The 17769-nt window shown below is 32.6% G+C and overlaps 1 protein-coding gene across 1 annotated transcript in view; it reads left to right on the plus strand.

The window, feature by feature from the left end:
- Positions 1-535: 535 nt before the first annotated feature.
- The window catches only part of nAChRalpha1 (nicotinic acetylcholine receptor alpha1), a 60646-nt gene continuing 43412 nt past the window's right edge, over positions 536-17769 (plus strand). Inside the window, exon 1 of the mRNA XM_077434347.1 lies at positions 536-721. Within this exon, the coding sequence (XP_077290473.1) occupies positions 536-721 (186 nt within the window). The remainder of the gene's footprint in view (positions 722-17769) is intronic.

Below are 17769 nucleotides of genomic sequence, written 5' to 3' on the forward strand. Positions count from 1 at the left end.
GCGAGGCCCAAATGGAAAAGAGTAGATTAAGATTCCACACATATTATACATACATCACATTCAAATTAAGAGAATAATGATGAGCGTAAGTTACCAGATAAATATGTTAAAATAACATCCGATAATCTACACTCACTTAGTTGGAAAATATCACATTCAGGCACGGCAGCAACGATTTCATTGAGAAGTCGAATAGCTCTTGGAATAGGAGCCATTCGAAAAAGAACTGTGCGAGCAGAAGGTACAACCATCAAATTATGATGTCTACTACGCACACAGTTATTAGGGACATAAAGTCCCAACTGTTCCAGCAACAACTGGCATGACGCATTACCATGTTGTGTCGGGTCGTATCGTTTGGTTGACGCATAGTGCGGTCAGACCTTTATACTCAAGGTAGACGCTGTCTATCAAAGTAGTAGCTGCTACCAGAATGTCAGTAGTTTGCGGTTGAATAGATTTTCTTTTTTTCTCTTTTTATGGTTGATTTTTGATCATTTTCTTTGTTTTTTTCCAGGGGTGGAGTCAGCCTAAGATGGTGTATGTGCTGGTGGCGCTGGCACTGTGTGCGGCGGCCGGCCCGGCCGCGGCCAACCCGGAGGCCAAGCGTTTGTACGACGACCTGCTGAGCAATTACAACAGGCTCATACGCCCAGTCGGCAACAACTCGGACAGGCTCACGGTCAAGATGGGCCTCAAGCTCAGTCAGCTCATCGACGTGGTAAGTACTACTTTTCACAACCAAAAACCATCTATTTCATACCAAAATGCCCCTCACACTCGCCCAAAAGGTCAAAAATACGTTTCGAACGGAGCTCAAACCGAATCCAATATACATGTAGGAAAGATTTTCAGCCGTGCAGGGTGTGTGGCTAACGAGCGTGTATATCCATTAAACCTGAGTGTGCACGGAAAAAATTATTTATTTATTTTTTACGGGTCTACCTCACGGCACCGAAAGTGAAAAGGTCGAAAAGCAAATATCGGAAGGCAAAGATCGAAAATCGAAAGATCTTAAGTCGAAAGATAAAAAAAGGGTGCATGGTAAACGGTACTATGTATATTTATTTTTATTTTTATTATTTAATTTACACCAAGAAGGCCTAACAGGTAAACCCAATGCGCCTTCCTGGCCAAAGACAATTATACAAACATATATGTACACCATACATATATACACAAATACTTACACGTATACACAAATACACATACATACATACAAACATAAATATAAAAATACACATATATACATATACATACATACACACCTACACATATATATATATATATATATATATATATATATATATATATATATATATATATATATATATATTCACATATACATGCATATACACATAAACACATAAATACACATAAATAAAGATAAATTACTCATATATATAAAAATAAAAAATAGCATACATATATAAATAAAGATAAAACCAACATACATACACATTATGCTAAATAATAAAATTACAAAATGAAAACAACATGTGTAAATATGTATGTAGCTAGAAGTCATTTCAAATATGCTGCCTGACAGAACTGTATGATACAGTAAAAACATCAAGGCTCCCGCATCAAGAAAGCAGGTTAAATAATCGAATGGCTCTTGAAAGCGGTGAGTCATCAAGCACATTAGTTCTGGCCCGAATAGGCAGGAATAGAGTTCTGGAGCGAGATTCTCTCAGTTTCTCAGGTACCCTATATAATATATATATATATATATATATATATATATATATATATATATATATATATATGTATATATCAGTGGCATGCGGTGAAATTATCTCTCTTTTTGTCATACAGCCTTGTTTAATGTGCGCGCGCAGGATACGGGAGGAAAAGTATGTTCCTCTTGTTCCTGTTGTATCCTGCTCGCGCAAATTAAGTGAGGATGTACCACGGGGAGAGAGAGAGTTTTACCGCACGCCACTGATATATATATATATATATATATATATATATATATATATATATATATATATATATATATATATATATACTAACCGTGTTTCATGTGTATGCATGGTAAACGAACATTTTCGACTTTTTCACTGTCGACTTTTTTACGGTCACCCATTTTTTACATATTTACCAGGAAGGCCTTACAGGTAAACCCCAATGCGCCTTCCTGGCCAATTACAAACCATACAGCATTTTTATTATACAAGTCGCTGAATTACGAGACACTGAAAATTCGCAAATTAACGAGACATCTATGAATTGTGCATAAATTTTATTGTACATTAATCATACTCAAATAGTGGCGACATAGTAGGTAGGAAGGTTTTTAGCCAATTTTTAATCGGGAACCGTTAAAAATTGAATAATAAAAAGCGAATAATATAAAATAAGTGCAAGAAATGAAAAAAAACGGCTGAAGCAGAGACATCATTCCAAGGCGGATTTCATTTTCACGCGTTCTGAATTCCCCTTCTCTCAAATCTGTGAGGCACGTGTACAACGGGCTTCTTGCGAAAATAATTATTTCTGTTGATATTGATCAATGTTTTTATTTCGTAATGACATTACTCGAATCATAGAGGTTTTGATGTGGAATACATGAAATATGGAGATCCTGCACTAAAGTAAACCAAAAATAGCGAACCGTAACTGAAGACGGTGTCGAATAAATTTTTCACGAGCTTTATATTGATAAATAATCGCTTACATACATAACTAGTTAGCTTCATATATATATATATATTATATATATTTATATATATATATATTATATATAGCGGTCATATTTTCCTATATATTATATAATTTTCCTGGATGAATTCGGAAAGCGCTGGTGCAAAAACATATCTGTATCAAAACAAGCCTTTACTCAGACACGCCATTAAAATCGACAGTTTCAATCTGACGAATTTGACCCTTTTATCGAATCGAAACCACATTGAAGGATGATTGATGATGCGTTCGAAATGAGAACGAGTGGAACACAGAATGGAGGGAGGATCGCTAAATCTGGCTAGCCATCCCTCTCTCATTCTCTCTCTCATCCCGTGGAGTTACATAAAAATGCACTCCGACACGCATAATTCACTGCAAATGGTCTTCTGTCTACTTTTCACAATGAAAAAGTTTTCACGCCATTTTTTTACTCTATATTGCTATATTGTTCCCAGTCACGCATTGTCATACTTCGTCCATTGTTCTTTACCACAATTCGAAACATTGAACGAGAAAATTAAAAAAGCTATCTAGGAAATGGGGACCGAAATTAGCAAATTTTATTTCAACTTCTAAAAGATTCATATATTGTATTTAAAAAAATTCATTGAACTGCAATGACTGGGAGAAATTTTATTTGGTAAAAGTTCATTTTAGTATTGCTTCTGTACTAAATTATCTCTTGTTCCTTTAATCAAAAGTCCAGACATCTCTAACAGAGAGGAACTGCAACTAATATTATACAAATTGAATTCACGAATGATGTAAAATTTGCCTAAAGGAACGATAGATAGTGGAAACTGTTTGAAACAAGGTGGTGGATTAAGACAAATTGGAAAGCTGTACAGACAGATTTGTCTATATTTGAATATATGTACATATAACAGAATAAAGCAAAAAAATATCGACGCAGACCTAATTTATATTATTTCAGGAATGTAATATAATAAGGTGATAAAGATTAATAGAAATAGAATCAAATAAATTTAAATATTCATTCATAGCATAGAGAGGGAAATTTCTTAGAATGTAAGGACTAATTAAATAGATGGCAGCAGAATGAGAAGTACTAAAAAAGACGTATTGATAAATAATGAATTGATTGAATGTGGAACAAAGACGTCTTCATATGGTATTCAAAGATGGCTGAATAGATTGATTAAGAAGCAGATCAGGATAGGCCGGGATGGGATACATTTCACTCAATAGAAGATAGTTATAAAGTAAGTATAAAATAAAAAGGTACTCAAATGAAGATTCATTAATTTCATCGTCATCACCATTTAATTTGTAAACATCATTGTAATTAATTCATATATTCGCAATATATCTATCTGTACATATATTTTTCGCATAACTTTGACATGATATTGCAAATTGACTGTAATTCACAAGGCCGACAAATATTGTTGTTATACAGCGTCACCCTTGCTCTATTCAACGATATAAGTATAATTAATATGGGAGAGATAATCTCAGATTTATAGCGAAGAAGATAGCTCATAGAAATATAGCGCTCTATTTGACCCGACACATTTTTAAAACTAGCACAAGATACTATATTATATGAGCTGAATTCAGCCAAGATGGCAGTTTTTGGAATAATTTGAGTTATGTATGTGTATGTGAAAGCTAGCATCGTTCGTCCAAAGAAGGTTAATGAAGATGGGCGAGTGGTGGACAATATTAGCGAGTATAAATTTCAGTTGGCGCGAACAAACGCCATAAAACTTGCCGCACACTCTACAAACTTCGCTCGTAAAGTTTACTTACGCCGCCACTGCATAGCTCGGCAAAACAATGCAAGGAACTTGCATTAACCAAGCCATGGCATAATTGAAACAACACGTGTATGTGCTGAGCATATGTACATATGTATATCCATACTCCACATAAAACGGACAATATATCACTCGAATACATACATACATATATTGAGATGAGCGTACAATATTATCTTGAGAACAACTGAAACTTGCAAGTTGCAACTTTTATATGATACTCTTAACAATGAAATATTGAAAGATTTTTTGTTTTCAAATCTGAAGCCATTCTAATTTTCACATTAGGTTTTATTGTGGAAAATCTATTGTAAAAAAAAAGTCATCGAAGATATTAAAATTGTTCTTCATAGTCATATTAGCCAGCAGCATATGTAGCTCCGTCGTTAAGCTTTTGCCTAAAACCGAGAGGCACCGGGTTCGATCCCATGAGCTGAGCTCGATTGAAAGAAGTTTTTGAAAAGATATTTGTGACTCCAGGTCGATCGTTTCCTATCAGGGTTTACAAATTTTATCTGATCATTGCTGAGACGGTTCCTCAAAATTGGCAAAATATTATCTTTCCTGCTGTCACAAATCTTCTATATTTATTGTGTGTATAATTTGTAAAAATTATGTACAAAAATCTAAATCCATAGATGTATCAATGGATTAATACTGTAATTAATTAATTATTATTTCGTGTTCTTCAACTTCTGCAAATACATTGATTTATGTAATAATAAAATGCTGCATTGTTTGTCATTAATTTTCCAAGGAGACGCATTGGGGTCTTCCTGTCAAGCATTCCTGGTATATATCTATATATACCTGGTATATTGGCCAGCAGCATAGCTCTGTCGTTAAGCTTCTGCCTAACACCGATAGGCGCCGGGTTCGATCCCATGAGCTGGGCTCGATTGAAAGAATTTTTTGAAAAGATATTTGTGACTCCAGGTCGTTTGTTTCCTATCAGGGCTTGCAAATATTCTCTGATTTCATTATTGAAACGGTTCCCGATTAAAAATTGGCTAAAAACCTTCCTACCTACTATGTCGCCACTATTTGAGTATGATTAATGTACAATAAAATTTATGCACAATTCATAGATGTCTCGTTAATTTGCGAATTTTCAGTGTCTCGTAATTCAGTGACTTGTATAATAAAAATGCTGTATGGTTTGTTATTGGCCAGGAAGGCGCATTTGGGGTTTACCTGTAAGGCCTTCCTGGTATAAAATGTAATAAAATAAAATAAAAAAAATATTTGTACTGAAAGCTTAAGATTTTATAAAAAATAACATCCAATTTAGGCATTTGAAATATTGTAAGTCTAATGTGTGAGGAATCTGCCTCTATCTTTTACTGCTTTACTTTGAAATATTCTGCCTCTTTTTGCTCTGTGCCAAATTATTAAAAAAAATCCATACTAACCTGGGTGAGTCTGTCAAATATGCATTCTATAAATTGAACTTAAACGTAAAGATTAATTCCATTAAATTTCATTATAAAAATAATAAAGTTCTCAATAAATAAACGATCATGACAATTAATTTTCGGTGAATTCAAATATCAACCGACGATGTTTCAAAAATATGAATTTCGATTTGAAATCGCTTTTACTCTACAGCCATAAACCGATCTTAAACTAAATTGTTACCATTTGAAATGGAAAATCATCCAGTTTCAATAACCGTAGATGCTTCTCCTAGTTTAGAATCAACCCTTACCCTTAGTCTTTCGCAAAATGCCAACGCTAATGATTTTATCTGTAATAGAATGTCTACATTACATACATACTACGTACATATAACTATTTTTGACATTGGACTTTCCAATTTGAATTTTTGCATATTTACGAAGAATCCTGATAACTAACTCGTTATGTAATTTAGTAATTATTTATGACAATGATATATTCTTTATTCCAAAGTACATAAACTAATGCCATAGTTTTCAAACATATTTAGATTTTCTTTCAATATACAAATGTATATTACAAAACAAGCACAACTTTATATTAAAGATTCAATGAGGAAGTCCTAGGAACTTTTACCTACACAAAAGCCGACATCGCCACCAAAACCCGGAAGTCTGGTCACTCCAGCATCCGTGTATTCGTTCGTTGGCTTAACCATTCCACTACTTACCGAACTAAACTAAACCTTTTTTCCGTAAATTTGAACGCTCTCCGAAATATAAAAACATACACACTCACGCGTACATATAATACGGATAAACCCGTCTCTGAGCTCAAACGATCAATGTCCGCAGAGACTATCCGAGCTTTCGTCTGGAAAGAAACCTAAATTTATTGGTCTGCGAAACCAGAGACCTCGTCGTAAATAGCGGCTTCGCTCCGGGCCAGACGTAGTGCTTTTGCACATTCTCGTAGGAGACGATCTCGGCTTCAGAAATATATAAATCTACTTCCAATAACAGTGCCACTTCCGGTAGAGGACAAGATATAATATTCCAATATTTTATGTGTATAAAGCGCTGAATCAACAGCGAATCCTCTTTACTGCATCATAATTTAAAGGGTGCGCATTCCGGAACGTGTCATATTTCTTGTTAGAATGGCGTCAGCATAGAGCTCTTGGATTACTTTTATTTAAAGAATGTCTGGTTTATATTTTTCTTGAAAGTATTATTTATATTCAACATCAACGCAAGATTCAAATTTAATGGGGCGTGACACACACACACACACTATCAAACTTTAAATGAAAAATGTTTTACATAAACTTAATGATGTTAAATAAAAATTTAATTATTCTTTCATTTTCATTAAAAAATATAAATATAACAAATTGAAGAAAAAAAAAATATGTATATATAAATAAGCAAATTGATTAGACTATCTTCGACAGCTGATGATGTAACATAATATGAAGAGTTTTGTTAACAGGATTTTTTCCATTTTCCTGAATATTATTTAAATAAATCTGATAAAAATCTCAATATAATCGTATTTTGGATTTATACACATAATACACAAATATATTATAATATCGTATGTATAAATCCAAATCCAAATTATACAAATTTTTATCAGAACGTACATTTTTTTAAAAGAAAAAATGATAAAACAAGATAAAAATTAAATATAATACAATATTGTATTTAACAGTTATTTATAAATAATTATGATGAAAGTAATAGCACAGAGTGATTATTTTTTTCAGAAACATGAATTAGGTAACAATATATTTAAATGTTACTTTAAAATCAATATATTGTATGTAAATATGTATTTATATATAAATATTTGTTTTTGGAAACAAAATAATTTAGGAAATATGAGGAAAAATATACACATAGCATAACGGGACAAATCAAACAATTTTTGACGAAAGCAAAGCACGTAAATAACGGGACTGTCCCGGCCAAAACGCTATATTTGGTAACCCTAGTTATATACTTCTAGTTCTTTACTTCTAGAACTAGCAGTATATAATTAGGGTTATATATTATATAACTAGAAGTATATAGCCCTAGTAATATACTTCTAGTTATATATTTCTAGTTATTTATGAGTTCAATTTTATTTATTTATTATTATTATTTTTATTCTGTGAATGTGTGTGTGTCTGAGTGTGCGTTTGCTTAGGTGTGTGTATGTTTTTGTTTTTTGTGTATGTGTGTGTATGTATGTGTGTGATTGTGTGTGTGTGTGTGTGTGTGTATGTGTTGGTGTGTGTGTGTGTGCGTGTTTATGCACGAACATATAAACATACATACATGTATGTTTACTTGAAGTGTGCGTGCATTCGCACGGCACATTTCAGGTATTGTTTCCTAACGCATGCGCGCTTTATGTGTTCATGTTTGTTTGTGTTATTTTGTACTTGGTTATGTACAGTGTGGTTATTTTTAATATAACAGTGATGTGCGGTTGTTCTTGTGCGATATTCATGAACAACCATCTCGTTCTCCGACGAAAGGGTCTCTTAGACTGTATTCGTTGGGGGGGGGGTGGCCTCATGTTGAGGGCTTTAAGGGTCAAATTCCTTGACCTTTAAAGCGGGCTTAGTATATACTTCTAGGAATGATTTTTTGTTCAGTATAAATGATTTAAAAAACTAATGAAAATACTTCAAATGAACTTAACGATTCAGCGACATTTGTCTTTATATTTATATTTCCTTATTTACCAATGGTACTTAGTTATAATTACATGTTGGAAATTTCTCGTAAATCGTTCATTACGTTTCCCATACATTGTGTTTTGTTCCCATAAATTGTGTTTTGTTCCGCACTCTCCTCGAGTGCTCTCAGGATACACGATATGAAGACAAAATAGACAAAAAAAAAATAAGAATTCCGCGATAGCATTCAGCATACTACACACATACATACATACATTATTTATGTGAAATTCGCATTAAATTCCCGTGGAGGCCACTCGCCCGCCCGGCAAAATTTTCCAGGTCTCTGCTTATTAGCTGTAGAGGCTCTTCTCCATTTCCACTGAAAAAATCTCATAAGCGATCAAAGGGCGGAAATGTTTCGTCTTTGAGTCGCATCGTCCACCCACCCACCCAACCACCCGCTCCCTTCGGTGGGTCACCCTACAGAGAGGGACGTACGAGCTGTACACGGGAATTATTAAATGCGCGCCCCCGCCAATATGTCTGAACCGGAATTAGATTTATATTCGAGTGTGGCGAAATGTAAAAGCCCCTGCCTCCCTTCTCTCCCATCCCCACGCCTTACCAAGTCCCAAGGACATTTCTGCCATCTCAGTTCCGGCAGTGGAGACAATAAAATTTATGCGGAATTTATCCGGAAGGGAGCGCGAGAACCGAACGCCGATGAATTTTCAATACCGAAACCGAAATGAAAATTTATCGATTTCCAATGGACTTCTTTTTCTTTAGCGTTTTCGTTTTCGTTTTTTTTTTTTGTCGAGCGCACACATTATATTCCGATACATTTCTAATGAAGCGATTCGTTTCGTCGGAAAAGAGACCAAAGAATAATACACATATAATGCGACTTATGTACTTGCGTTCGTATGCGGGCCCCCTTTTTATTTCATGGTTTTTTTTTCATTCGTTCGTTCTCCAAATCGAAATCGGTGAGCTTGATGAATGTTTTAATAATGGATCGTTTTATAACGTGATTTTATACCTATATTGATTTCAATACTACCTTATTATAATACTATAGGCTTACGTATATAGGCATTTCATTTAAAACTCCGATTTATATGTACATATAAGTTGTACATTGGTGTACTCTGTAAAATAGCTAAGCACTGTTATTTATTTTAACTACATATGTAACTATACATATATATACACTTTGACAAGTGAACGTATTTCTGCAATGTTATGAGAATAGAAAGAAATTAAATATACATACATACATACGGCGATGTAAAACCATTTCAACAAGCACATAAACCAAATTTAAAGCATTCGTATCACTACATATTTCCACATATAAATCTATTTGGAATATTTTTTTATTTATCTATGTACGTATGTATGTAGATATGCTTAAAAGCTACAGCGCAGCACACTATTCAAGCTATTGTATACCAGTATTAAGATCCTGGGGTTCAAATCCGATTTTTTCGATGATTATGAGCACCCTTATTGCTACTTGCTAGATCTGGATGATTATTAAAACCAATATCGACCATCTCCTTTTAGAGATTGCCAATGTGACGGGTCCAATAAAATTGGAATCAAGTCTGAATTTGTTGATTGTTGCAAAAATACATAAGCAGGTGTTATTTTTAGGGTGACCTATCCTGGCACTATGTCATGACGAAATCAAGATACCAAATATATATATAGAAAATTTGAAGATTTTTATCTTTCAATTTATTATTAAAAAAAGCCGTAATATTTCTTTTTCTGTCGTTTCTTCTATTGATTTTGTATATCAACAAAAATCATTTATTCCACTCATACATCACAATTATAAAAATAATTATGGGCGCAAGCTACCAAACAAAGAGGCTTAAATAGTTTTCGATAACCTACGCTCACTGAGGTGGAAAATATCACATTCAGGCATAACAGTAATGATTTCATTGAGAAGTCGGAGAGCTCTTGGAATAGGAGCCATCCAATATAGAACTGTGCGAGCAGTAGATATAACCATTAAATCATGATGTTTACAAATGATGACAAAAAGTTCCAACTCTTCCAGAAACGACCATGTATTAAATAAATAAATTCATAATATAACTTCCAAACTTTAAATAAATAAATATCATAATACTAGAGAGTTTATTACCGGCTAACTTGTTTAACGGTAAATGGCTCGGTAGATTATTATATTTTAAAAAATTTCTCTCTTTTATCTAATCTTTTAGCAAGACTGGTCCTACCCAGAGCTCCATATATGAGAAAAAATATACAATAATAAAAATAATATTAGAAAATATAGATCGGATTTACAAGAAATATGCAGTAAATCTATCTCTTTTAGATACCGATGATGATATTGTAGTAATTCCATCTACGACTAAATTTGTATTGACAGTAAAAGAAAGGCTTTAGTTACAAATACTGAGCGAATCCGGGTAAAACAACCAGTATTATATATGTATACAGCAATACAGCGATTCATTTCACCCGATCCGAAACCAATTTGCGCCCCAGCTTCAACATTCAAACACGATCCAATCCCAATATCGTCCAACGTGTAGTCAATATTTGTCGAGTTTGAATCAATAATAATTTTTCATATTGATACGCCATATTTGAAAAGTTCGAAGTTGGCATTTTCCGAGTGGAGCGATGCACCGCCGCGAATGCAAGTTACGGGCTTTCCAGCTTTGATTTAGAACGAACGTTTGTTCGAAAACTCGACCAAACGTGCACTTCTTCCGCAAGCTTTGATCATCGCAACTCAAAGCTATGCGGATGAATCGACGAGCTTTCCGACAGAGTGCAAAAGCTCTGAAGCGACACGTTGCAGTTTAACGACGGGAACTTTCAATCGCAAAGTACAATAGACAAGCCAAACGTGTACACACTCCCCACCCCCACGTATTTGCGTCCTATCTCGTTACCTGGTGTCTACCTGGTGTTGGTGTAGCTTTTTTCCGATAATATAAAATATTTACCAAGCATACAGTATACATCCATACATTATAATTTCACTGCTGCTATTATTTTCTTCAAATTATTAAGAGGTGATATTTACAACCCAACTATATTGGAAGAAATGAAATTTTGGGTTCCATCTCGCCTCATTGATTATCGATTGCGTCCATTGTTCCAAACAATTAAAGCAAGAACAAAAGTTCTTGCTTTTTCACCAATCGCTCGAGTCTTACGCTGCTTGAATTTGGTCAGCAATCACATTAATATTTTCAATATTTCACTGGATAATCTATCCGTATTTTTACTGTTTTTTACTTTTAATGCAATTTAAACTATTTATATATTTATATATAAGTGATTTTTGTTTATTATTTTCAATTTTAATTTTTAATTTTTGATTTTTCAATTTTTTTAATTCTCAATTTTTCAATTTTTAATTTTTATGAACAATTTTTTTAATGTTTTATTTTTTTGTTTCTATTATTGTTGTTTTATTTTTTCTTATGTTTTTGATCTTTTATGTATTGTCTGGCCACAGTATCATATTGGGGTGACCTGTAAAGACACTGTGGTATACTTGTATATTAAAATAAAATAAAATATTTCACTGACATTTCAGTTCAGTTCGTTACCTGATGTCTACCTGGTGTTGATGTAGTTTTTTTCCGATAATATAAGATATTTACAATACACACAGTGTATATCCATACATTATAATTTTAATATTATGTATTAAATGTATTATGAGCATTTATAATAATTGTAAATAGGTTTTTGGGGTATTTTTCCTATTATGCTGTACATTAACATAAGAATAATATAATACTATGATTACTAACCAAATTAAATTAAAGTTGTAAAATAGAAAATGATCAGTAGATCAGTAGCTATTAAAATAGATATAAGATGTATTGTGAACATAATTTCGTAATAATAAAAAGCATTTAAAAATAAAAATAAAAACATTATAATTTCACTGCTGCTATTATTTCACTGACATTTCAGTTCAGTTCGTTACCTGTTGTCTACCTGGTGTTGATCTAGGTTTTTTCCGATAATATAAGATACTAGTGGTTTTAACCGGTAAACATTTTATTAAATTTATTTGAATAGTTTTATTTTATATAAATTCATTTGAATACTCATTTTTTTTGTCTCTATCGAAATTATATGTATACCAGAATCCGGCACCTGCGTCCCTGGAGCCTACGCCCCCGGAGCCTTCGCCCCGGGGACTTCGAACCTTTGAATCGAAAAAAATCGAATCGGCGCTTATGAATCGAAAAAAAACTATGAACCAACGAACGAAGGTTACATACATACATATATGCAAAGTCTCTTTCCAAATTATATATTAGATTCACAATGCATACAGTATATATCCATATATTATAATTTCACTATTATTTCTGCTATAATTTCACTGCTGCAGTTACATTGTCACTGGGTATAGTTCAGTAAAATCATATCTAATTAAATTTTCACTGGCCCCTATCAGTGAAATTATATTTTTTGATAGTTGGATGATAGTGCGTCGGAATATCTCTAAAGTCGATGACCTAAAGCAGATTTTGTTTAGGTAATCTGTGTTTATACCTGAAAGGTATATACATTTTGTTGTAATCACCGAGACTCTTCACAAGTGTGTTAGTATGGTTAAAGCCTAATATATGTACATACATACAAACATATTATAAATTCTATATTCTAATATTCAATTTAAATATCTATTTTTTATTGATTTTTTTTTATTAAATGCATAATTATATATTTTTAACTGCAACATGATTTTGTTAAATATTTACCTATAATTTTAAATTACTTCTAACAGTACGTATTCTAATACCCCAATACGTATTCTAACACCCCAATAGTACGTATTCTAATACCCCAATACGTATTCTAACACCCCAATCATTCCATCTTCATCACACTATCAATTAAAATCACCTTATAGACAGAACGGCGCGTCCATTCTGTGCAAAGCTTGAACACGAATCGAATTATATTTGGTTATTTGCATAAGTGTTCGTCGTTGCGGAATAATCCGGTTTCTGTGTACGTTTTCGGCACTCTGTGACCGGATAACGAGGACGCGTCGGTGTCGAGTGTCCTGCAACGCTTTCAACCGGCATTAAATCTGGTTAACCGGCCAAAGACGACAACGGCCAACCATACAATTCAGTCCTGAAAACGGATTACATATAGGCATATATTTTGCGACTATTCTGAATACAGTTGCAATAATTTAGCAAATATATTATGTAGTTTCCACAATTTGACTTAAATGAGCTATGAATGCAGTTTTGTTTCTGTTCACATATTCTATCAAAGCACATCGATAGTATTTCTAAATAACTTCCCACAAAATTAAGATATATAAATCGCAAATCAATTCCTTTCTAACGAGCAAAACACAACTAGAAAATGCAATTGAAATGAACTTACAATCCGACTGATTTATTGTAAGTTTCAAAACGTTGCTTTGATCAACAAAGTCGTCATAGTTTATCATGTATGTAAATCATCATCAGTTTAATAAGTAGAAGTAGAATTGGTAATTCATTTAAAACACTCTCCAATTATCGGTCAAGCTCAGTTCCTACGACTACATAAGTCATTAAGCTTGGAGTTTAATCATTATTTATTATATATTTCCTCTCAATAAAGAAAGGGTGTAAATAAAACTTAATTTTCATTCTTTATATATAACAAAACGTAAAAATATCAGCTTAAATTTAAAAAAAAATGATGTACCAAAAAATTAAAATTCATTCATAAAATAGGGCTTACGACCAGCTGGAGACTCGATCGTAAAAATTAATTTACTGCTGTCTGGGCATTTCAAAAAGTTCCGTTGAAGGTGAAATTACATACAATTTTTATATTATAGTCAATTCATTTGTTAAAGATGTAAAAATTCCATCAAAATATATCTATCTGTTCTCGCTTTTGTATGTACTAAAATCTTAAATAAGATCCTTACTAATTCCAACCCACTATATGTATAAGCATATGTTGACAAGAGCTTATAAAACATATGTGTATTATGCTACATATTATATTAGCACTTATATTTACATTCATATACAGTATTAATGCTAGTCTTATTATACATATATGTATAGTAAAATAATTTATCAAGTGAGCAATATAAATTTAGGCGATTTCGTAAGCGTCTTATCCCATGTGCCACATTTCGCAGTCAATAACAGACTGATAGTACAACTATTATACAGTTATTTTGAATTAGTATATAACTGCAGTATATAGTATATAATTTGTATAGCCAATAGTAGGGCTCCGATTAATAATAATTTAAAAAATAAATAAATAAGATATTTGAAAATACATATGTACATATGTATTTGTTAGATTCGAAATATATTCTTTATCTTGTAATAAGTCCTCAATTTTTTCAGCATTTTGAATTACTTCATCTATCAGCATATACATATGAAAAATATATTATATATAAATCAGAGTGCAAAGGGTTATTAAGCGCGGAGAAAATTCGCAAAGTTGCTTTACGTTAACAACGCGACAATGGCGTGTGACGCGTCCAATGATTCGTCTGGGAAACTTTCGCCTTCAGAAAAACGTTTCCGTGAAAAATGAAAGTAGTTTTCTCCTTCGATTGATGTCCGTAAAAAAAAGTTGCGTCGTAAAGAGGCGGGAGGCAGAAAGAGATGCGATGGAACGAAACAGGGGCGAATCTTGCGTGAAAATTGTGGAAGCTTTCAGCGTGTGAATGGATCCGCGAATGAAGTCGCCTTTTCGTAGGGGGGGTCAAATGGGGGGATGTAAAAGAAGTAAGTTTGTTTTCTGAAAGCTCCAAGAATAGCAAAACAAATCTACAAGCCACCCTCTTATTATATTTTCAAACTTCGCGTCGCGCAAATGTGTCTTCCATGGCTGGTGCGATCCGATTTCACGTCAAAAGATATGTACATGTGTAATTTTTATTATTTTCTATGCATATTCATATACTATTTTAATTGTGTGACTTAATTCGAAATTCGACCTTCGTATCAAATCCTCGATATGCGTGCGAGTTTTAAATAAAACATACACTCTTACACCGCTGAACGTTTTCGAGCCCAAATTTGCATATTTTTTAGGAGTTGGCAAACAAAAAAAATCACAAAATCCTTTCCCTGCCGTAGAAACATTTTTTATTAATTAAAAATATGAGCAACGTCCAGTAATTTATTCTGAAATTTCATCCCACTAACTTTTTACATACATAACTGTTTTTATTCTCACATTACTGACGAGTTTTTTTATTTTATTTTATTTTGATAAACATATACCACATTGTATTCACAGGTTACCCCAATATGACACTATAGCTAGATAATACATATATAATACACATAGACAATAATATTCGTATTGATGACGGTTGCTTTTTATTACAAAAAATATTCCGGAATATCCAGCATCAATCCCCACACTAAAGTCGAATCACTTCGTTTGAATACATCGTGTTAATTTTGACGAGCGAATGAATCGATTAATTAATTTGTGGAAACAATCACCATAAATTAAATTCACACATTCATACATTTATATTGTATACATGTTTATACACACATATATACATATGTATGTATACAGAAATCGACGACAAATTACAAGCGTTTCGCGCAAATGATTAACGGGCGCAGACTCCACCACTCGCAGTGAACCCTCTCGTGACCGGTGCGGGACATAAAATATTCAGTAATTAAATAAGTTGATAATTGTCGGGGCGAGCAAACTAAGGCTTGATTTAATGAGCGCACTGCGGAGACTTTCCACCGAAACGGCACATGTCACATTGTTATTTATTAATTTAGCAATTTCAACCGAGTCTTAAGACGCTCACCCAACTTGAACATTACAATTTCGTTTGGAACGCGTGCGGTTTGGTGCTCGGTCGCAACTCTGAACTGTTAATGTTTTCTCATGGCTTTAATTGAATTATTTGTAATTTAAAAATATTTTCGGGATGACTTCATAATAATTTCGAAGTTTTATGAAATAATTTAAAGATGTCTGAAGGATTATTGTGTTTTTTTTTATGTTTTAATGAGTTAAAAGCACATTAAAGTGAGTAACTACATATCTTACATTTCATTTCGAAGCAAATTGTACTATTGCTTTTGAAAAAACATTTAGTTATAATAAATAGTGTAATACCATAAAGTGTTTTTATGGTATTACAAGTAGTCCCTAATTTATTACATATTTATAGTCTCCGCTCTGGTAACTCAAAAACGTGATTTATTGTTGCTCAGTGTTATCTAACAATGTCTCCGAAACAATAAAATTATCTTCTTCATCGCTGGTGTCATCTAATTCATCATCACTGCCGACAAATATGTTTTTGATTAAGGCAAATAAGCCATCAATATCTAATTTTTCTAAATCTATTCTTTCAAGCCCATTTTTGTATATGGCATCTCAAATTAAAAAATATATAAAAATTTGTATTTTACCTCAAGTAATAAATGCATGCTGATTCGTATATGAATCATTCAGTATTTGAAGTATAAGAGAAATAAGTACAAATCAACTCAAGATCTAACATCACGAAATAATTCTCTAAGATATATACAAAACAATAAAAAAATTTTGGACATACCTTGAAGACGTAAAGGAAGTTATTTATTTTCAAAGAAGCACAAAGTCACTACCCGTGTTGACCAATCGAAAGATCGTCACAAAATGGTTAAAAAAGCCTTAGGGATAATTTTTATGATTTAACATCTGGTAAATGGATGGTTTACAATGGAATTACCATGAATTCAGGTAAAAAAAATTCTGTCACAAAAAGTTATATGCAAAAATACAATGCGGTTCATATATGAATCACCATGCACTGTAGGGTTAAGCTTGGACCATTGTGGCATTACAGAAGTCTCTAATGCGCCACAATGATCAAAAAAAATACAGAGATGAGAAAAATTAAAATAAATACATACACATGCAGACAAAAAAATATTTTTATATATAATCATTATAATAATAGCAGATAAAGTAAAAATCGTGTATTATATATATATTTTATTTTATTTTATTTTAAAAAATCAATACCACAGAGACTTGACAGGTTGCCCCAAAGCGTCAATGTGATTTTAATACAAATAATAAAAATCATAAAAATTACAAAAAAAACATCATAAAAAAAAATAATAAAAATCATAAATAAAAAAAAAAACATAAGAAAATAATAAAAATCATAAATAAAAAAAAACATCATAA

This window comes from Arctopsyche grandis, chromosome 7 (assembly GCF_051622035.1).
Source record: "Arctopsyche grandis isolate Sample6627 chromosome 7, ASM5162203v2, whole genome shotgun sequence".
Lineage (NCBI taxonomy): Eukaryota > Metazoa > Arthropoda > Insecta > Trichoptera > Hydropsychidae > Arctopsyche > Arctopsyche grandis.